This window comes from Salmo salar, chromosome 14, assembly GCF_965601325.2.
Source record: "Salmo salar chromosome 14, fSalSal1, whole genome shotgun sequence".
NCBI classification, from domain to species: Eukaryota; Metazoa; Chordata; class Actinopteri; order Salmoniformes; family Salmonidae; genus Salmo; species Salmo salar.
The window spans coordinates 64,966,294-64,981,445 of NC_138304.1; the positions used below are offsets into that span (position 1 = coordinate 64,966,294).

General features: G+C 41.4%; 1 protein-coding gene across 7 annotated transcripts in view; it reads right to left on the reverse strand.

Annotated features, from left to right (window-relative positions):
* The window catches only part of trim46b (tripartite motif containing 46b), a 32,555-nt gene extending 17,687 nt beyond the window's left edge, over positions 1 to 14,868 (reverse strand). The window contains exons 1-5 of one of the 7 annotated variants that reach the window (XM_082961079.1): positions 14,122 to 14,383; positions 13,754 to 13,873; positions 8,044 to 8,208; positions 4,327 to 5,310; positions 4,017 to 4,120 (exon numbers count right to left, since the gene is read on the reverse strand). In XM_082961079.1, coding sequence (XP_082817205.1) covers positions 4,017 to 4,040 — 24 coding nt within the window. In that variant the 5' untranslated portion in view covers positions 4,041 to 4,120; positions 4,327 to 5,310; positions 8,044 to 8,208; positions 13,754 to 13,873; positions 14,122 to 14,383. The other 6 variants (XM_082961077.1, XM_082961080.1, XM_082961081.1 and 3 more) reach the window with 6 other exon arrangements.
* Between the last annotated feature and the right edge of the window lie 284 nt (positions 14,869 to 15,152).

Consider the following 15,152-nt stretch of genomic DNA (forward strand, 5'->3'; position numbering starts at 1 on the left):
ACACACACACACACACACACACACACTGACACAATTTAATCAGACGGATTACATTGAAAACCACTTAACCTAACAGATATCCATTATATTGATTGCTCTCATGCAGAGGGGAGAGGAAGAGGATAACAACCTCCCTTTGAATTTTCTAAACTGATCACATCCACTTAAATTACATTATTTATATTTCATTATATGATTTAAGCAACAATATAAACTGAGTGGTTCAAGCCCTGAATGCTGATTGGTTGACAGCCGTGGTATATCAGACCATATACCACTGGTGTGACAAAACATTTATTTTTACTGCTCTAATTACATTGATAACCAGTTTATAATAGTAATAAGGCACCTCAGGGTTTTGTGGTATATGGGCAATATACCACGGCTAAGGGCTGTATCCAGGCACTCTGCGTTGTGTCGTGCTTAAGAACGGCACTTAGCTGTGGTATATTGGTCATATACTACACCTCCTTGTGCCTTATTGCTTAAATATAGCACAGCCTAAATCAATTGATACATTTCCCACATTACAGCTTTTTCAATCACTTTGGTAAAATGTTCAGATGTAAGTAGTACATTTTCAAAATTTTAAGTAAAAAACTCTTAACTGATAACACTTGTAATGCCCCCTATCTTATGTTCAGAACCTTTGACTGTGCATTCACTGGGGTTTCACACATCTTTCACCCCTGAGCCATTCATGAAAAATCTAAGGTTTCCGTGAAATACCGTGTGCACATTTGGTTCAAGTCACCAATACATCAGATAATGATAGGCTTACCATTTACTCATTTTAACTACCATTTAATCCAATCGCATTTTCCATACAGTATTTGACTATAAATTGACATTTTTTGTATCCAATGGCAGGTTGTGAGGATGTTGAGAAATATGTCAGTCTTACAGTTTTATTATCCTTATACAGTACATACGTAGGACAAATCATCAGAAATAAGGTTATTGTGAAGCAGTTTTCTAAAAACGTTGCATAGTGTTTTCTGCCCCATGCAACATTGTACAAGATCACATTTTCTATGTGACTTGTCAACTGAAGCAGTACCACCTATCTATCTGCTTGACAAAATGTATTAGCTTACAGTGCATCAATGAAATTCAGATAGTGAGTGGAATATATTGCTATACACAACCCAGATCTTTCAGCAGTACATTGTACACTACACTCTTAGAAAAAAAAGTTGCCATCTAGAACCTTAAAGGGTTCTTCGGCTGTCCCCATAGGATAACCCTTTGAAGAACCCCTTTTGGTTCTTCGGTTTGCACAACCGAAGAATTTCTGCACAAACTGTCAGAAACCGTCCCAGGGAAGCTCATCTGCGTGCTCGTCGTCCTCACCAGGGTCTTGACCTGACTGCAGTTCGGTGTCATAACCGACTTGTGGGCAAATGCTCACCTTCGATGGCCACTGGCAAGCTGGAGAAGTGTGCACTTCACAGATGAATCCCGGTTTAAACTATGCCGGGCAGATTGCCGGGCAGTATGGCGCCGTGTGGGCGAGTGGTTTCAACGTTGTGAACTGAGTGCCGCATGGTGGTAGTGGGGTTATGTTATGGGCAGGCATAAGCTACGGACAACGAACACAGTTGCATTTTATCGATTAGCAATTTTAATGCACAGGGATACCTTGAAGAAATCCTGAGGCCCATTGTCTTGTCATTCATCACCTCATGTTTCAGCATGATAATGCACGGCCCAGTGTCTCAAGGATCTGTACACAATTTCTGGAAACTGAAAATGTCCCAGTTCTTCCATGGCCTTCATATTCACCAGACATGTCACCCAATGAGCATGTTTGGGATGCTCTGGATCGATGTGTACGACAGCGTGTTCCAGTTCCTGCCAATACCCAGCATCTTCACACAGCCATTGAAGAGTAGTCGGACAATATTCCACAGGTCACAATAAACAGCCTGATCAACTCTATGCGACGGAGAAGTGTTGCGCTGCATGAGGCAAATGGTGGTCACACCAGATACTGTCTGGTTTTCTGATCTACACCCTTACCTTTTTTTTAAGGTATCTGTGACCAACATTTGCATATCTGTATTCTCAGTCATGTGAAATCCATAGATTAGCGCCTAATGAATTTATTTCAATTGACTGATTTCCTTGTATGTAAGTAAAATATTTTTAATTGTTGCATGTTGTGTTTATTTTTTTGTTCAGTGTACAGTATATACGTTAACTAGACACTACATAATTTTGGTTCAGCAGTTATCAGTTTTGAGCAGTTTGATTAAGTGATAGTTAATTGTATTGTTAACAAATGACAAGAACATCATATCAAAAGTAGGCCTATTGCATTTTGAAAAGCAGATACTTCGATTGAATCCAACTTGAAAGAGTGATTTGATGCAGTTAACAAGTGACTGTGAATTAATTTGTTGTACTCAGTTCATTTAAAATGTGCTTAGAGTTTTGAAACATGAGCCATTTTCGTTTGGATTTTTGTGCTTAGAGTTGTGAAAATGTACCACATAGCCTACTTGTTAAAATTGCACCAAAGTGACATTTTTTTATTTTTATTATATGAAGCAATACTAAACAATCCACACACACATCACATCATTAAAAAAACATGCAGACCTGGAGGTTAAAGAAAAAGATAATGTATAATTTACCAGCAGGACATGGTTAGAGATCCTGTCTCGCTGTCATTCACCAATGTCAACTCCGTCCTGTCCTTTCTTGTTCTGTTCAAAACAGCCGGCGGCTAAATTAGCAATAGGCTAGACAGGCTATGCTACACTGGCTACAATCTATTGACGCCCACAAATTATTTTTCCAAATAGGACCTATATTCGATATTACAGCGAAATGTAATTTGCAATGCGATGTCTGTCTGTCACCGGTTTGGTTTCCAGAACACGTGTTGTGCTACAGCGTATTTCTTACCTTCAACTGGAATCTAGGCACCATGATATGAAGGTTTTATTCCATGATAATCTGAGCGACGCACCCAGATGGGATAGTAGAAACTGAAAGCGAGGCCTAGGCCTATTTCTGCCTCGCCACAAGGTGTGGCATGGGAGATTTGTGAGATGCAAATATTTAAGGACTCCCTTTTCATTCCTTAATATAGTGCGTAAATGGAGTTATTTTCAGTCTCTCATAGTTACATTTTTTTTTTAAACTAGGTTAGGCTATTGCGCTGTGCAATATTCGGTACCCTATTTTTTTTTATCTCCCCGTCTGCAGCGCAAGACCGGGCCGCTTTCCTGCATCCCGTCTCCATGGTAACGAGCATCCCTGGTCCCTGCGCATCCCCAGATCAAGCACAAAACGCGTTGCATTTTAGATGCACCGCTTCTTTATTTGTTTCCAGTGTGTCTAATGTTGCATTTGAATAGGCATATGGTCTACATTTCTTTAGCATTTTTGTTGTCCACCCAAAAATATATATACACGATAGAGCACCTTAAAGCCTAGTTCTCAGAAATGTTCCCCAAAAAGGGTAACGCCTGTAAAAGGCCTATAAGTAGTTCAATACATTTGGTAGGCATCCACATATTTGCAGGTGAATTCAATGGAAATTGGAATATTGCCTAATGGGAATAGTATGGTAAAGGATAGTGTTATTTAAAACATAAATATATGTTTCCTTTTGGTCTAGGTTGAAGACTATTTAGGCCATCATAACGAATTCATGATCACATTCAAGATAGAGGAATGGGGTGGAAGGGGAATAGCTTTTCTAGAAAACAGTGTATAGACAGACTTATATCACATAAAAAAAAGATATCAATGTGTTACATTGAGCCGTGTTAAATGTTGGAAATTATTACGTCGACTAATAAGAGGGGTCCGACAGATGCATATGGGGGCGAATCAGACACCTGAAAATAAATGGTGATCTGTTTCTGGTAGCCTAGGCTTTAGGCAACTGCCTGCATCATTAGCCTATACAATGTAATAGGCTATTAGTAGACTACAACGGGGAAACAACAAACCATGTAAACATATACAAACACTGACATGACCAGATACATGTTACTCACACTAATACGAACCAGAGCGTCCATCACTGAAGAAGTAAGCGTTCAATCCGATTGTGCCTCCTTCGATGAATTAGACATGATAGGCCTACCGTTATCATAACAAACTGCAAAATAGATATTCATAACTCCTGGATCAATATAGCGTGTTTAGCCATAATAGACATCGGTTTTGCGCATTATTGGAAATGGACGCATGCGCATGAGCCTACAACCCTCAAAAAAACTTTAAAATAAAAAATGAAGCCAAATGGAAGAGAGAAATGGAATTTGTAACGAAATGAAATGAAAGCGATCATGAAAATACACACACCGTTCCAAATGCTGCCAGATTATGCGCTTGGTAGGCTACTCCCCACCTAGTCGTCTCTCAACCTTCCTTTACCGAATCACATCAGCCTCGGAAATTCTGTCACGATTCAGTTTTTTTGTCTCTGTCGGGGTGAGTACTACAGTAATCGGAGCATGCGTAATAAACCCGGCCTGTTACTAAAAAGAGTGACCTCATTTTTTAATTTTTATTTTACTTAAAAAATTGCTACAGCTTTATAAACAGACTAAAAAGTACACTAGAGTCTATAGCACAGGCGGGATTGCAAATGTTTATAAACGTGTGCAAAACAAACCGCTTTCCAAACGTGGATCTTTGGTTGGGTATTTTGCCCATTTATTAGCAGCAAAGATAAAACATATCACGGTAAATACTTAGGCCTACACATAGCCTACACACCCTGTTTACTATCTCACATGCTATGCTCTGTTTAGCAGCCTTCTTGAGATCTTAATATAATAATATAATCTAACAATATACGCCATTTAGCAGAGGCTTTTATCCAAAGCGATTTAGTCATGCGTGCCTAAATTTTACAACGGGTGTTCCCAGGAATCAAACCCACTAGCCTGTCGTTGCAAGCGCCATGCTACTTTCTGACAAAGAATCCATGTGGGTGCATGTATTTGAGGATCAGTCTCATAATTATTGCAGTTATGCAAACCTTTGTGTCTATGTGTGCGTGCTGGCGTGCTTGCATGCGTGTGGACACAGGGAGGAGGGCATTTACCCAATTTACTCAATGAGATATGAGACATTAGTGTGACATGTAGGCCTAATGCAATACACTGTAGAAAGCAGATGGAAGCAGGCAGGTCTTTTCATGAAATGCAAAAACATTTTCCCTTCCAGGACGCAGTTGCACATGCAGGCAAGGGATACAATCAGGGTAAGGTACTCCATGAAGTTCAGAGCGCCGTCCTGGTCCAGCATCGTCATCAGGTCATCCCCTTCAGGACCACCCTTCTGCTCATGACAACGTAATATAAGATCACAAGGAAGACACAACACATTAGGATATCATTATTTTGTTGTCAATCGCACTGAATGGCTGACACTTCACACATGTCAAGAGAACGTGAAGGGAAGGGATTGGATCACAAGGAAGACAATACATTAGGATATCTATACTTTGCTGTCATTAGTAGGCTACTAAATGAATGAGACTCCAGGCATTTTAATCAGTCAATCTCAATTAAACTATATTTCATGTTAATGTTTTATTAAAATCACAACACATAACAATAACCGATAAATCACCGATAAATCCACTATAATTGAGAATTTCAATTAACATTTCTCTACGGCTGGCCATGCTTTCCACCTGGCTACCCCTACCCCGGTCAACTGCCCAGCACCCTCCACAGCAACCCACCAAAGCCCCCACCATTTCTCCTTCACCCAAATCCAGATAACTGATGTTCTGAAAGAGCTGCAAAATCTGAACCCATACAAATCAGCTGGGCTAGACAATCTGGACCCTCTCTTTCTAAATGATATGCCGAAATGATCTGCCGAAATTATTGCAACCCCTATTACTAGATTGTAAAGCTGCCACGGTCATCCTCCTCTTCAAAGGGGGTGACACTCTAGACCCAAACTGCTACAGACCGATATCTATCCTACCCTGTCTTTCTAAGGTCTTCGAAAGCCAAGTTAACAAACAGATTACCGACCATATCGAATCACACCGTACCTTCTCCGCTATGCAATCTGGTTTCAGAGCTGGTCATGGGTGCACCTCAGCCACGCTCAAGGTCCTAAACGACATCATAACCGCCATCGATAAGAGACATAACTGTGCAGCCGTATTCATCGACCTGGCCAAGGCTTTCGACTCTGTCAATCACCACATTCTTATTGGCAGACTCGACAGCCTTGGTTTCTCAAATGATTGCCTCGCCTGGTTTACCAACTACTTCTCTGATAGAGTTCAGTGTGTCAAATCGGAGGGCCTGTTGTCCGGACCTCTGGCAGTCTCTATGGGTGTGCCACAGGGTTCAATTCTCGGGCCGACTTTTCTCTGTATACATCAATGATGTTGCTCTTGCTGCTGGTGATTCTCTGATCCACCTTTACGCAGACGACACCATTCTGTATACTTCTGGCCCCTCTTTGGACACTGTGTTAACTAACCTCCAGACGAGCTTCAATGCCATACAACTCTCCTTCCGTGGCCTCCAACTGCTCTTAAACGCAAGTAGAACTAAATGCATGCTATTCAATCGATCACTGCCCGCACCTGCTCGCCCGTCCAGCATCACTACTCTGGACGGCTCTGACTTAGAATACGTGTACAACTACAAATACCTGGGTGTCTGGTTAGACTGTAAACTTTCCTTCCAGACTCACATTAAGCATCTCCGATCCAAAATTAAATCTACAATCGGCTTCCTATATCGCAACAAAGCATCCTTCACTCATGCTGCCAAACATACCCTCGTAAAACTGACCATCCTACCGATCCTCGACTTCGGTGATGTCATCTATAAAATAGCCTCCAACACTCTACTCAACAAACTGGATGCAGTCTATCACAGTGTCATCCGTTTTGGCACCAAAGCCCCATACACTACCCACCATTGCAACCTGTACGCACTCGTTGGTTGGCCCTCGCTTCATACTCGTCGCCAAACCCACTGGCTACAGGTTATCTACAAGTCTTTGCTAGGTAAAGCCCCGCCTTATCTCAGCTCACTGGTCACCATAGCAGCACCCACTCGTAGCACGCGCTCCAGCAGGTATATCTCACTGGTCACCCCCAAAGCCAATTCCTCCTTTGGTCGTCTTTCCTTAGTTCTCTGCTGCCAATGACTGGAACGAACTGCAAAAATCTCTGAAGCTGGAGACTCATATCTCCCTCACTAGCTCACAGATCACTGCACCTGTACATAGCCCATCTGTAAACAGCCCATCTATCTACCTACCTCATCCCCATACTGTATTTATTTATCTTGCTCCTTTGCACCCCAGTATCTCTACTTGCACATTCATCTTCTGCACATCTACCATTCCAGTGTTTACTTGCTATATTGTAATTACTTCACCACCGTGGCCTATTTATTGCCTTAACTTACCTAATTTGCACTCACTGTATATAGACATTTTGTTTTCTTTTGTTCTACTCTATTATTGACTGTATGTTTTGTTTATTCCATGTGTAACTCTTGTGTTGTTGCATGTGTCGAATTGCTATGCTTTATCTTGGCCAGGTCGCAGTTGCAAATTAGAACTTGTTCTCAACTAGCCTACCTGGTTAAATAAAGGTGAAATAAAAATAAATAAAAATAAAAAATAGCATTAGAATAGCATTTGCTGGTTTATGAAGGACTAGTTTCCCAGACACAGATTACGCCTAGTACTGCACTTTAAAACTGGCACGACCGTTTGCGATATTAGAACAAAAACATTACTGCAAACAATTTATACTTTTCAATCGGATATCCTTGCACGCGCTATAGAACAGCACAATACATACTGCATTTCCTTTTTACCACATTGCACGACGCTCCTCACCAATGCTTTGTCAACAAAGCAAAAAATATAACAGCGGTTGGGCCGACCGTGTCCTCACTGCGGATTCCATCTTTAAAAAAAAGCATGCTCAATTGATAATCTTAATTGAAAGTGCTTTTTAGTCCAGGACTATAGGCCTAATCTGTGTCCGGGAAACTGGTCCGAGGTGTTGCAATGACTCACCACAGCGATGTTGGACAGCTCTGCCTTGATAAGGTTGGTTAGCTTTCTTGCTGAGGGTCTTGGCATCTCCACTGCCAGCATGCTTGTGGAAGGCCATAATGAGAGCTCCCAGGGAGGCTTCCAGGGGTGTGGGCTGTGCCATGGTGTCTGAGACTGATGGTGATCCTGGGGGTGGAAACTATTATAAGTAGGCTACTAGGCAAGCAGCTTACATGTGGAATGCCTTATGTTTTGCATCGAAATAAAGAGGACTAAGTCAGTAAGTAAGTGAAACTACATACAGTACTGTAAGTAGGCGTTTACCACATGCAGAATATGCATGGTAAATTGATACGTTTACTCAGACCGATGATATCACACAAGTAACTGACATTTGAACTCTTGTGAATGCATGAACAGTAAATTAATGTTCATGTTTGAGACATTCTAAGTATTTTTATGACAAAGTAGCGTGTGTAGGTATAGAACTAAACAGATATGAATAGTACACGTTAAGGAAAAAAACATTAACAGAAGAATAATGTGCATTTCTCAAAAGTGTTTTAAAAGTATTTATTTCCTGCATTCTACCCTATTGATCAATGTACTATTTTGTTCTTCAGTCTAATCAGCAGATTAAAAAAGGAATAGCCACATTGTAAAAAATAAAATTAATAAAAATGGTATGTAGGGAAGACCAGGGATGGCTGTAACACTTTTTGCATTTTTGTCAATTTCTCAGAGATTGTTTGAGGTACTAAATTCAAAATTTGATACAAACAACTTACATCTGTCTGCTACAAATTGATATAGGTGTTATTTCTCTAAATCAAACTGACAAGGTGTGACTTTTTCCTCAAATACAAGGAGTGAAATTACAATTTACACCACCTCCCAGGTCAGTTGTAACAGGGCTTGGGGGTGAAACGTAACAGTTTGAAAAATTGCATAAATCATGACATGAAACAAAAGATTGAAAGCCTTTATTCAGAACATGAGAACAACATTGCCATGTTTAACATATGTTTTTGTGTGGCAGAAATAATAAAATAATTTAAAAAATGTACACTCCATTAACTGTCCCTTCTCAACTAAACAAAAACATCTGACAACTAAACAACTGAACAAAACAGCTGAATGTTTGTGGTGTGAGTGCCGCTTGTGTTTGTGTGTGTGAGTGACTGAGTTTGAGAGAGACAGAGGGGTGGTGTGTGAGTGTGTGTGAGAGAGAGCGGTGTTTGTGTGTGTATGACTGAATCTTGGACATGTTCACTGAATCAGAGTCACAGTTGTGACAGTGGTATGGTATTCCTGGGGTACAGGCTTGGTGGGACCTGTCATGCCAAAAAGTGTCCCTACCCCCTGCGTCACAATGGGATTCAATGACCTCTAGGTTCCATTGATAGGGCTGTTGCTTGAACTTGCAAAATTCTGACTGGCCTACGTAATGAAACAAAGTGTCCTTTGCTATGTTGGTTGCTTCGCTCTATTTTACCTTGTAGCGTCACGGAAGAGGGACGACGTTCTAGATCTATTTCACCTCATAAGTGCTCGCTCGGTCAGCGCAAATATATCACCTCAGAATCGCTCTACAAGGACGTTGTTTTTACGGTGAATACCTGCTGACTACCTCCTGCTTCAGAAGACCGAAAATACTGAAAAGGGTTAAAACTCTTTCTTTGATATTTGTCTTTATATAAGATAATATTGTCAAATAGGAAGAAATAATTGAAGCTGTTCTAAGATTGATTTTAGATTGACTTTGCTAGCTACGTATTTACAGTGCATTCGGAAAGTATTCAGACCTCTTGGCTTTTTCCACATTTTGTTACGTTACAGCCTTATTCTAAAATGGATTTAAACATTTTTTGAAATCATCAATCTAAACACAATACCCCATAATGCCAATTCCGAAATTTGTTTTTAATTTCGATTTTTTTTTTTTTTTAATGAAATATTACATTTAAGTATCCAGACCCTTTACTGAGTACTTGGGTATGATGATGCTACAAGCTTGGCACACCTGTATTTGGGGAGTTTCTCCCATTCTTCTCTTCAGATCCTCTCAAGCTCTGTCAAGTTGGATGGGGAGCGTCACTGCACAGCTATTTTCAGGTCTCTCCAGAGATGTTCGATCGGGTTCAAGTCCGAGCTCTGGCTGGGCCACTCAAGGACATTCAGAGACTTGTCCCGAAACCACTCCTGCATTGTCCAGTTGGAAGATGAACCTTCGCCCCAGTCTTAGGTTCTGTGCACTCTGGAGCAGGTTTTCATCAAGGACTTCTCTGTACTTTGCTCTGTTCATCTTTCCCTCAATCATGACTAGTCTCCCAGTCCCTGCCGCTGAAAACATCCCCACAAGATGATGCTGCAACCACCATGCTTCACCATAGGGATGGTGCAAGGATTCCTCCAGAAGTGACTCTTGGAATTCAGGCCAAAGAGTTCAATCTTGGAATATTCTTTCTCATGGTCTAAGAGTCCATTAGGTGCCTTTTGGCAAACACCAAGCAGGCTGCCATGTGCCTTTTACTGAGAAGTGGCTTCCGTCTGGCCACTCTACCATAAAGGCCTGATTGGTGGAGTACTGCAGAGATGGTTGTCCTTCTGGAAGGTTCTCTCATCTCCACAGAGGAACTCTGGAGCTCTGCCAGTGACCATCAGGTTTTTGGTCACCTCCCTGACCAAGGCCCTTCTCCCCCGATTACCCAGATTGGCTGGGCAACCAGCTCTAGGAAGAATCTTGATGGTTCCAAACTTTTTCCATTTAAGAATGATGGAGGCCACTGTGTTCTTGGGGACCTTCAATGATGCAGAAATTACCCTTCCCCAGATCTGTGCCTTCGACACAATCCTGTCTCTGAGTTCTACGGACAATTCCTTCGACCTCATGGCTTGGTTTTTGCTCTGACATGCACTTTCAACTGGGGACCTTATATAGACATGTGTGCCTTTCCAAATCATGTCCCATCAATTGAATTTACCACAGGTGGACTCCAATCAAGTTGTAGAAACATCTCAAGGATGATCAATGGAAACAGGATGCACTGAGCTCAATTAGAGTCTCATAGAAAAGGGTCTGAATACTTATGTAAATAAGGTATTTGTTTTTTATTTGCAATAAATTAGCAAAAATGTCTAAAAACCTGTTTCCACTTTGTCATCGTGGGGTATTGTGTGTAAAGTGATGTGGGACATTTTTTATTTAATCCATTTTAGAATAAGGCTGTAACGTAACAAAATGTGGAAAAAGGGAAGGGGTCTGAATATGTTACGAATGCACTGTACATCAGCCTGCCTAGTCAGCTAGCTAGCCAGACAGTTTTATTTAGCTAACGATAGCTAGCTAACTGTTATTGTAGCTTTCTGTTTGTATGTAGCTTGCACTTTAATGGCATCCCTCGAGGAGATTTTGTTTCATCTTTCCAATCTTGACAAGAGTCGCAACATTCGTAGGGCAGAGAAATTCACAGGGTAAAGTTTAATACTTAACTTCAATTAGATCACTGGAAGGATTTACTGAACAACCGTTTTTCAACACTTAGCCATCTAGTTGGTCATCTACATGTTGCTAACTACAGTGGGGGGAAAAAGTATTTAATCCCCTGCTGATTTTGTACATTTGCCCACTGACAAAGAAATGATCAATCTATAATTTTAATGGTAGGTTTATTTGAACAGTGAGAGACAGAATAACAACAAAAAAATCCAGAAAAACGCGTGTCAAAAATGTTATAAATTGATTTGCATTTTAATGAGGGAAATAAGTATTTGACCCCCTCTCAATCAGAAAGATTTCTGGCTCCCAGGTGTCTTTTATACAGGTAACGAGCTGAGATTAGGAGCACACTCTTAAAGGGAGTGCTCCTAATCTCATCTTGTTACCTGTATAAAAGACATCTGTCCACAGAAGCAATCAATCAGATTCCAAACTCTCCACCATGGCCAAGACCAAAGAGCTCTCCAAGGATGTCAGGGACAAGATTGTAGACCTACACAAGGCTGGAATGGGCTACAAGACCATCGCCAAGCAGCTTGGTGAGAAGGTGACAACAGTTGGTGCGATTATTGGCAAATGGAAGAAACACAAAAGAACTGTCAATCTCCCTCGGCCTGGGGCTCCATGCAAGACCTCACCTTGTGGAGTTGCAATGATCATGAGAACGATGAGAAATCAGCCCAGAACTACACGGGAGGATCTTGTCAATGATCAAGGCAGCTGGGACCATAGTCACCAAGAAAACTGAAATCCTGCAGCGCCCGCAAGGTCCCCCTGCTCAAGAATACATATACATGCCCATCTGAAGTTTGCCAATGAACATCTGAATGATTCAGAGGACAACTGGGTGAAAGTGTTGTGGTCAGATGAGACCAAAATGGAGCTCTTTGGCATCAACTCAACTCGCCGTGTTTGGAGGAGGAGGAATGCTGCCTATGACCCCAAGAACACCATCCCCACCGTCAAACATGGAGGTGGAAACATGCTTTGGGGGTGTTTTTCTGCTAAGAGGACAGGACAACTTCACCGCATCAAAGGGACGATGAACGGGGCCATGTACTGTCAAATCTTGGGTGAGAACCTCCTTCCCTCAGCCAGGGCATTGAAAATGGGTTGTGGATGGGTATTCCAGCATGACAATGAACCAAAACACATGGCCAAGGCAACAAAGGAGTGGCTCAAGAAGAAGCACATTAAGGTCCTGGAGTGGCCTAGCCAGTCTCCAGACCTTAATCCCATAGAAAATCTGTGGAGGGAGCTGAAGGTTCGAGTTGCCAAACGTCAGCCTCGAAACCTTAATGACTTGGAGAAGATCTGCAAAGAGGAGTGGGACAAAATCCCTCCTGAGATGTGTGCAAACCTGGTGGCCAACTACAAGAAACGTCTGACCTCTGTGATTGCCAACAAGGGTTTTGCCACCATGTACTAAGTCATGTTTTGCAGAGGGGTCAAATACTTATTTCCCTCATTAAAATGCAAATCAATTTATAACATTTTTGACATGCGTTTTTTTTTTTTTTTTTTTTTTAATTCTGTCTCTCACTGTTCAGATTAACTGACCATTAAAATGATAGACTGATCATTTCTTTGTCAGTGGGCAAACCTACAAAATCAGCAGGGGATCAAATACTTTTTCCCCCCTCACTGTATACATTTAGTTATATGTCTGTCATATTGAGGTATCTAGCTATAAGTTAACCTTGATCAATCAAATGGATAGGTGTGAGCAATTATAGTAGGTCCAACTGCCCTTAACTAGGTTTCTTCGCTAGACAGAGAGAGAGACAGACAGACAGACAGACAGACAGACAGAACCAGAGAGAGAGGAAGAAAGTGAGAAAGGATGAAAGTGAGAGAGGGAGAGAGAGGTGGGAAGAGAGTGAAAGACAGAGAGAGAGAGGGAGAAACAGAGAGAAAGAAAACAGAGCAAATTTACTTAGACTAGTATTTCAGCAACCCTTGTCTTCCAACTTGTTAGACAATCACAACAAATCCTATTGCGACGCGGGGGGCGGACACTATTTGGCCTGACAGGCCCATAATTTGCATTCCCAGCACTGAACCCATACCTCCGAAGGCTTGTTACAACTAACCCTGACCCTTGCATTGTTATCTTACATGAAATAAATCTACACACACTGGTTATAAACCTGATACAAGTTTGGTGAATCTAACTACAAAGCAGGTAATGCCATCGCAAAAACAATTTTGGTTAAAAAAAGTATTTCTTACCTCAAAATCATATTCTTGTCAATGAAATCTGCTGTCTATCACAGGTCCTTGCTTCTTCACATGAGGGTTGAGGACTAAACTGAGCATGTGCACAGCCAGTCACATAATTCTAGCTTGTTCCTGATTGGAGATATTGAGAGCGTTACAACTATCCTATGTTACAAACAACCCTGGTCTCCCCTAATTTACTGGCAGACAGTTAATCACCATAAAAACAATGGGTTTTTTTTAGAGTGCAGGCAGGATACTCCACAATCCACTGGTACTCACAAACAATTTGTCCAAATAGCCTATTACAGCGCAAATTGCTGTGCAATGCGATGTCTGTCTGTTACCGGCTTGGTTTTCCAGAACAGCGCATTTCTTACCTTCACCTGGAATCTAGCCGCCATGATAGGAAGGTTTCTTCCATGGTAATCGGAGCGATGCTCCCGGAGAGGATAGACACTGAAGGGGGGTATTTCTGCGGGGGGGGGGTATTTCTGCCCGCCACAAGGAGGGGTGAAGGGAACATTTGTCTGCATGCATCATCATTAGCCTATAAAATGTCATAGGCTATAACTACAACGGGAAAACAACAAAACGTGTAAACACAGACAAATCACACACTGACACGATCACAGACACAGGCTACTCACGAACCAGAGCGTCCATCATTGAAGTGAGCGTTCAATCCGACTGTGCCTCCTTCGATGAATTACACATGATACCCCTACCGTTATCATAACAATAACTACAGGTGCCATGAAGGCAAATATTGCAAAATAGATATTCATAACTCCTGGATGATCACCTTATTTAAATGGAGAAGGCCTTGCTTTAATATGGCATATGTTTTGCGCAATAAAATTGGAAGTGGACGCACGCACGTAAGGCTATAGCCTACATTATACAACGTAATAGAGCAATCAATCCAAATGGAAGAGAGAAATTAAATTTGTAACGAAATTAAATTTAGGTCTAAACGATAATCCGATCATGAAAATGCACACACCGTTCAGATTGTTTGCCAGATTATGCGCTTGATAGGCTACTCCCCGCCCAGATTTAACCCACCCTCCTTTACCGAATCGCATCAACCTTGGACACCGTGCCACGATTCAGGGATTTCGGTCTCTGCTGGTACACTGCAATATAATGGGGCGGGGGTAAAAAAGGACTACAATAGTCAGAGCATGTGTAGCCTAATAAACCATGTTAAAGTGGCCTCAGTTAAATTTATATTTTACATAGGAAATGACTGCTGTAAAAGAAATAACAGTGGCGGACATGCCTGTTTACCAATGTCAAGTGGGATTGCAAATGTTTGTAAATGCTTTACAAAACGTACTTGGGTCTTTTTTGCCCATTTATTAACAGCAAAGATAACATATTTTGTAGTGATCATCACTATATGAGT